A 7,991-nucleotide genomic window follows, 5' to 3' on the forward strand; every position below is an offset into this window, starting at 1 on the left:
CTGTGTGTGTGAGAGAGAAAGAGAGATAGAGACAGTAGCAGAGTGAGTGTGTGCGTGCCTGTGTGCGTGTGAGTGACAGTGTGTGCGTGTGTGGTCTCTTGGCCATATATATTGGGCCATGTGGACACAGACGTGGAGTTTTGTAGGATAGACTTTGTATTGGCTGCACGGCTGTTTGCCTCCCTTTCTTCGTTTCTCTCTTACAGAGAACCAGTGGGAATATAAAGCAGCTCTCAGTCCTGTCTGGAACGCTCGCTGGTGGGAACCGAGGAACCTTTTCTCCCTGTGTGTGCCGAGTCTCGCCAAGTACCTGGTGCTGTAGACAAAATGAGTGATCTGCTGGATGATGGCTCATTCATGTTCACGTCGGAGTCCGTAGGCGAGGGACATCCAGGTGAGTCTACTTCAGATACACGTGTGACAACTTCAGATCAACACCCAAAATATACAATATCCCAAAACTTCACTTTAACCATTTCTTCACCTGTACACAGAGGAATAGATTCAACACGTCTGCTTAAAACTGCCATAACAGCCAAAACATTGATATGTGAATAAACCCTCTGTGAGTTAAGGCTTTATGTCCAAAATAACTCCACAGAGCTGCATATTTACTCTCCAAGCATGGCTGGTATTCCATTCACAGCAACATGTGCTAGCTGCCCCCCACTTCTGGGCAGCAGCCGGGTGTTAGGTTGCACGCTGAAGATAAAAGGGACCCACAAATTAGAGGAAAGGGCGACATGTGGACACAAGTTTCATGTTGACATTAGACGGAGATGTTCGAATACACGTTAAATCAAAATAGCGGCTGCAGAACAACCTTGTCACACTTTCTCTCTGGAATGTTTTTTGCTTGAGGGGGGGATTCAAGAATTTTAATTTCTGCTTCACGGTACTTCATGTGGCTGTCAGTGGTTTTCAAGTCCCAAAAATGATCAATCCCATCTTGGCAACACTTTAATTTGTGTCTCCCTATTTAGCCTTTATGAGAAATATAATAAATGGTCTATATCACACTAGCAGATATAAGTGGTAATTGATTGTAATTGATAACAACAACTATAACTCCATTTAAAGGTGGAGGCTGGTGGTGAATGACAACACAGTTTTAACAATATAAAATATATCTTCATAAGAAAATACTGTCTCTTTAAGATTCTTGTGTGCGACCACATTATAGTGTGATGTAAAGCATTTATTAAATGTTTGTATATTGTTCATTAATGCTGGATAGTGGGACTTTAAATAGATACCCTGATGCATACCGAGTGTATTTGTAACTTAAGACCTCATAATGAAAGTAAAAATTTACTTTACCCTCTCCAATGCTGCCTTCAGGACCCCCCCCTCCCCCCCTTTCCTCTAAATGTGTTGTAATCCCTAACCTGACTAAGTCCCCTGTGTCAAATCGATAATCAGTAAACGCAGCAGTGTTGACCAGTTGTCCAGCTTCGCAGATACGACAGTACTTGAGCGAACTGTGAGCCCCTCGACCATCTGTAAAAACCACAGGGGTAGAAAATCATTGTTTAGAGCTGCAGGTCTGGAGGAAATGTAGCCACATCTCACTGTCTTCTTACAAGCTCACTGTTTATTAGAACATATTTAAATAAAAATAAAAAAGCTTTACCATTAAATAACAATGCAGCGCATAGGAAGACACATATTCTAGTAATGAAATGAAAACTTTCCTCACACTGTTTGTATATTCACTGAGGTGAGTGGCCTTGGCAGGAGGCCGCAGCCCGCACCTTTCGATTTGATAACACACTTCGAGGTCTGGGCTGTTCCCACAGAGCCTGCCCATGTTTCAGGATCGGAGTCAGATGTGTGGTCGCACGCCTGCGCACTGTAAACAACCATATTCGATATCAATCATCCTGATTTGTGTTCTGTGTATAATTCCAGGTCCTCTGTGTAACTGCAGAGTCAGTGCAACCAGATGTTGATGTTGTGTCTGATGTAACACGTGTGTTGCGTTGCTTCAGCAGGATGACAGAGAGATGAATGGAGTGTTTTGTGAGCCATTGTCCTGCTGCTGCATTCAAATCCCACAATGAAAATCCGACAACTCCTCCTGTCTGAAATATTAGCTTCACATGTGACCTCTACCTCAGGAGAAATATTTGGAAACTTTGCTAAAATCTCCTCTTGTTAATGTTATACAAAACCTACAGTAATAAAGCTAGAATATATACTTTTTTCTGTCATTCAAACACATGTATTCCTGCCACAAAAGCTCCTAAATCCCAAACAGGTCCAAATTCTGAATCTAAACTTTTCCCTTTATGCTTGTCTCCTCTCCACAGACAAAATCTGTGACCAGATCAGCGATGCTGTCCTGGACGCTCACCTGAAGCAGGACCCAGATGCCAAAGTGGCCTGCGGTGAGTAAACACACGGACACACAGAGAGAGAGAGAGGATTATTTCAGTGTCATCTCAGTAACTTCTCACCCACAGGCCTGAGTCTCACCTGGAATTGAAATGATCGACATTGTTGAGATTATTTATCATATTTCAGTATTGATCCCTGAATGTCACAAGATGAGGGCTTGCGAGCGCGACCCTGCGAACTTGCTGATAGCAGCAATCAGGACGCGTCTAAACACATGTCCAAGTCAAGAGTTATGTAAAATGACTTCACATGTAATGTGTTGATTGTATCCATAGAGACGGTGTGTAAGACCGGCATGGTGCTGCTCTGTGGGGAGATCACGTCCCGGGCCAACGTGGACTACCAGAGGGTGGTCAGAGACACCATCAAACACATCGGCTACGACAACTCCGACAAAGGTGAGAATATAACACACAGCAGAAGAAAAGTAGAGGGAGCGTGTGGTCAGGTTTGTCAACATTTCCTCTCATTCGCCCTCCCTCTGCAGGTTTCGACTATAAGACGTGTAACGTGCTGGTGGCTCTGGAGCAGCAGAGTCCGGACATTGCTCAGGGGGTCCATGTTGACAGACAGGAGGAGGACATTGGAGCAGGAGACCAGGTACGGCTGTTGCAACAGCTCAGTGTGTCCTTGGGCCCGTGTTGGCTGGAGGGCTGGGTGATATTGACATAAAATCAAGTATCAGTTAGATTGACTCCGTCCTGCTACAGATTTGAGGAACAGACACTGCTGTTCTTATTTTGAAAAACCTCAATCACTCAGATAATCAATAGTAATGTTACCAAACAGACATTTTTCAAACTAAAGTGAAACCAGAGTGAAATCTTTCTGTGATGGAACAACATCTGGAACATGACAACAGGCCCAGCTGTGTTTTTCATAAAGAATCACAAGACAAAAATGTTCATATTTAAAAGTGTATATTGTTTTATAAGCCCATAATGCACACTGTATCCACAATTTAAATCTGTGAAGCAACAATAGTAACAATATGTAAACTGTAAAGTACAATATTTCCCACTCAAACGTATAAAGTTTCATGAAATTCAAATACAAGTACCCCAACACTTACTTAATCACAGCCAACACTATTATTACTATTAACACTATTTATTATTTATTATTATATTTTATTTCTCTCTCTCTCTCTCTCTCTCTCTCTCTCTCTTTCTTGTCTACAGGGTCTGATGTTCGGCTACGCCACAGACGAGACGGAGGAGTGCATGCCTCTCACCATCGTCTTAGCCCACAGACTCAACTCAATGATGGCTGAACTCAGGCGCGACGGCAGCATCCCCTGGCTGCGTCCCGACTCTAAAACACAGGTGAGGTTATAACATGTGCGGTATTACAAAACACAACAGGACTGAAACGGTAACACCATTACACTGGTCGCAGTGTGACTGAGTTCATTGTTTCTACTCTGGTTGTCTTCCAAGAGATTTATATCGGTGCCAGCAGACAAAATCAGATTAACGGTGGCTACTGCGGGTATTTAAAAATAAGCGGCTAACTTCCTACGAAATCAGTCAAAAGTTTAATATTTCAGCACAAAGTGGATAATCTCCTTCTGTCCCATGTTTAATGAAGGTTGTTAGAACATCAGACAGGAGAGAGATGGCCGGTTTTTAAACCAGGGAATCAAACATAGAGCATTAGATTTAGCTCAGATTAGAGTTTGCACACATTTTCACTACACCAGAAACGTATTAATGAATTTACAAAGTGTTGAATTATCATGACTTTTATCATAATAAGTCTTTTCACACTCCTGTCATTTGGACCTACTTTGTTCTCAACAGCAGAAAGTAGGAGACAGCAGCAGCTTCATGAATCTTTGGCTCTTTTTAGATTTGACAGCAGATTTTTTTTCTTCCTCCCAAGTTTCATGGTAATCTGTTCAGTGGTTTTAAGTAATTAACTAACTCGAGGTCCATCCCACAGGTGACCGTTCATTATGAGCAGAAGGATGGAGCCGTGATCCCAAAGAGAGTTCACACCATCGTGATCTCCGTCCAGCACGACGACTGCATCTCTCTGGAGGAACAGAAGAGGGTGCTAAAGGAGAAGGTAGAGACTCAGTCACGCGTCGAACTGTTAGCTCGCACTGATGAATAACTCAGGATGTCGTTTCTTTTAGGTTTAAATGTTGCATTGATTCTTTCAGGTGATCAAGGCCGTGGTTCCTGCTAAATATTTAGACGACAAGACGATCTACCACATCCAGCCAAGCGGTCGCTTCGTCATTGGAGGACCTCAGGTGATGAACACCCTTGCACTGTTCATTTCATCTAAAGCAAACTTGGAAAAATGAAAAGTAACCACTTATCTTATTTTGGGGTCACCAGGGCGATGCCGGTGTGACGGGCAGGAAGATTATCGTAGACACATACGGAGGTTGGGGAGCTCACGGTGGCGGAGCCTTCTCCGGCAAAGACTTCTCAAAGGTCGACCGCTCGGCTGCCTACGCCGCTCGCTGGGTCGCCAAGTCTCTGGTCAAAGCCAAACTGTGCAGGAGAGTCCTGGTTCAGGTGAGTGAGCGACTCCTGTCACTCTCACTCAGTGACCAGCAGCTGACATGTGCGGACAGAAGCATTCATATTGACCTGTCTGGGTGTGTTCCAGGTGTCGTATGCTATCGGAGTGGCCCAGCCCCTGTCCATCTCCGTGTTCACCTACGGTTCCTCCCACAAATCAGAAACAGAGCTGCTGCACATCGTCAACAAGAACTTTGATCTGCGGCCCGGAGTCATTGTCAGGTAAACACGTGTGTTCGTCACGAGCAAAACAAAACTGCTGTGCTTGAAGCAGCTGTGTGGGAACTGCAGCATGTCTCCTGTTAATCGGATGGCCAAACTATTATGTTTGTCTAAAGGCAGAGTTGAAACTATTCATCAATTAGCAGATGGAAAGAAATTTGATAGACAACTTTTTTGATTATTGATTATATATTTATATTTTGTATTTATTAATTATTCATATTTTCAAGGAAAAAGACAAATATTTTCAGGTTGCAGCCTCTAAAATTCGAGAATATACTGCTAGTTTACATCCAACATGTCAGTAAATGACTAATCCAGCTGCTGGGTGTGCAAAAAAATAAGTCACTTGAGGACGTCGTGTTGGGTTCTGGGAAGTGATGATGGGTTATCACCAATTTATCGATAATGATCAATCAAGACTCAAAAATCAGCCGATTATCAGCAGATTATTTGATAGTGAATTATTATGTGCAGCCTGTTGAAAATGTGTGCAGTGTTATAGCTGTTGTCTTCTGCCTTTTTTTATATATACCCACTAGAGGGCCCCAAAGACAGCTTCAAAATGTAAACACACTAGTTTTAAGACGGTAGCTCATAAAATGAGATAAGAAGGATAACATAAACATTAGGTTATCAAACTTTGAATTTATACAGACTTTATAGATAAAGAGGGTCATCCACAGTATTTTATTATTAGTTTATTTTACTGAACAGCACGAAACACAAAAAGTTATTCTGTAAATTGATCATAAACCTCAAGTGAGTCATTATTTCTGACCCCTCTTTCAAAATTAAAGTTTAAAATGATCCTTGTGTGTGATCAAGTTCACAACTTGTGCAATATCACCTCTCAGGACTGTAGGGGTCTGTAACGTACAGATCCTCCGAGCAGGAAATCTGTCCACCTGTATGCATCAGGTGATATGAAATCACATAAGTGAGGGGATTACAGGATTTGTCTGCAGATGTGAAACCATTTAGAAATACACAGAATGAAAAGGAACAAGCAGAAGTACAGCTTCTATTATCTTGTGGACTTTCCCACCTCTGATGATTCATTTCCTCTGTTTCCTCCCTCAGGGAACTGAACCTGAAGAGGCCCATCTACCAGCAAACAGCTTCTTACGGCCACTTCGGTCGACCAGAGTTTACCTGGGAGGTGCCCAAAAAGCTCGTCTTCTAAATACTACCGCCTGCTCGTCCTGATCGACAGCTGCTCGTGGGCTACAACTGCCACCTCCGGTCACTGATAGAACACGTTTTAATGGGAAGAACTAAAGCCAAAGTCAGGGTCAGCTTTAAAGAGATGAGAAGATAATTTTGAGAGCGGTTGTAGCCAAACGGATGTAAAATGGGAGCGTCTCCCAGCGAGAAGCGAGGCGTTGCAGAGGACGTCTCAGTAACTAATCCTTTTCTTGCATCTCAAACACCCAGTAAGATCCATCACTATTCAAAGCTCTTCCCTGGTAAACGAACACCACAAAAAAATTAAATCCTCTGAAGATAAAAGAAAAAAAAAGATCTACACCACTAGAAGCAGGGTTTTATTTTAAAGCTGTGACTTCAACCTTACGATGTACAGAGACAACCTCAGTGCTTCATTTTCATGACGGTGCTATACACAATAGGTATTTTGTCAGTGACGATGATGTGAATGTCAGTGGTGTAATCATTGCTAAACCAAAGGCTTGGCTTTAGGGGAAGAAATTCATCTTTTTTTTTTGTCATGAGTGTAAAATGTGTTTCTTTTTTAAGTCTTATTTTGTAACGTGTGCGACAGGAAGCTGTTTGCACCGTTGCGACCACCACACGGATCATTTCAACGTTGGCGAGCTTTTTATTTCCTAAAGATGAAATATGCTGCGATGAATCAAATGCAAAACGGTCAGGGAGTCTCATGTTTTCACTTCTGTCGCCACTTTTACTGTTTTAATCAACTTGCTGCTCACTTCAACTGCTGACGGATTTTTATTATCATGTCTGTAATTTTTTTTAGCAACTAATTGACTGTGAATCAATCTCCTCTTGGCGTTAAATTAAAGCTGCACTGATGTCTTACAACTGCATTCTGTCTTAAGCCTGTGTTCAATCAAAGTTCATATCAGACACAGTAAATTGCCTCAAATGCAGATTCCCTCTCATTTCCCTTTTTATCTCTGAGACTCTTTCCTCATTTCCCCTCAATATGAAGTTTGATGTTCCCCAAAAAAAACCACATCTTGGACTGTTGCCTGGTTACACTGCAGCCATATACTGCGGGGCCGACATCGTCTCAGTGGATTTAGAGGAAATACTTTAATATATTTCTCACGGTGTATAAAAAAATTAATGTTGAGTCAGATTCTGTCGTTAATCAAAGTATTTGGTCTGAAACACTTCTGATGGGCTTGATGAAGTGTGTGGGGAGCTTTAGGAGTTTCTGTGGTGACAATCCGTGCTTTCTTCTACAGCCAACGTTGTTTTTGTGAGAGAGGTCTTCCTCTGTTGAATGTTTTGATCTGTATCACCATCTGTTGACGTTGTCGGCAGAGAAACTGGACGATGTAAATAATTCAACAATGAAAGAAAATTAAAGTTTTAAAGTGTTGTCCGGCCTTTTTCCATCGATATCTGAACACAACTCACAGGAAGTAAATAATGAAGGGAGAAATGCTACATGTTTTTAGCTGTATTTTAATTTTTTTTAACATTAAGGCATATATCTATATCTATACATATAGAGATATTATACTCACACATACAATCATATGACTTTTCATCAAAATAGAATTTTATATCCTAAACCTCTTTGGTTTCATTATCAAAATAATACATAAGGCACATAGGGAA

The 7,991-nt window shown here is 41.8% G+C and overlaps 1 protein-coding gene across 1 annotated transcript; it reads left to right on the top strand.

The window, feature by feature from the left end:
- Window positions 1–17: 17 nt before the first annotated feature.
- On the top strand, window positions 18–7,749 carry mat1a (methionine adenosyltransferase I, alpha). Its single transcript, XM_034609021.1, has 10 exons — window positions 18–394; window positions 2,313–2,390; window positions 2,676–2,798; window positions 2,888–3,000; window positions 3,582–3,725; window positions 4,345–4,470; window positions 4,568–4,660; window positions 4,749–4,931; window positions 5,026–5,159; window positions 6,243–7,749. The coding sequence occupies exons 1-10, from the start codon at window positions 328–330 to the stop codon at window positions 6,343–6,345; spliced, it is 1,164 nt and encodes a 387-aa protein (XP_034464912.1). The 5' UTR covers window positions 18–327; the 3' UTR covers window positions 6,346–7,749.
- Window positions 7,750–7,991: the final 242 nt, after the last annotated feature.

Source organism: Hippoglossus hippoglossus, chromosome 15, assembly GCF_009819705.1.
Source record: "Hippoglossus hippoglossus isolate fHipHip1 chromosome 15, fHipHip1.pri, whole genome shotgun sequence".
Classification (NCBI taxonomy): Eukaryota; Metazoa; Chordata; class Actinopteri; order Pleuronectiformes; family Pleuronectidae; genus Hippoglossus; species Hippoglossus hippoglossus.

Coding starts and splice junctions, on each gene's coding strand:
- mat1a (XM_034609021.1), top strand. CDS start 328: ATGAGTGATCTGCTGGATGATGGCTCATTCATGTTCACGTCGGAGTCC. Junction 3,001..3,581: donor ACATTGGAGCAGGAGACCAG/GTACGGCTGTTG, acceptor TCTTGTCTACAG/GGTCTGATGTTCGGCTACGC. Junction 4,932..5,025: donor GCAGGAGAGTCCTGGTTCAG/GTGAGTGAGCGA, acceptor GGTGTGTTCCAG/GTGTCGTATGCTATCGGAGT.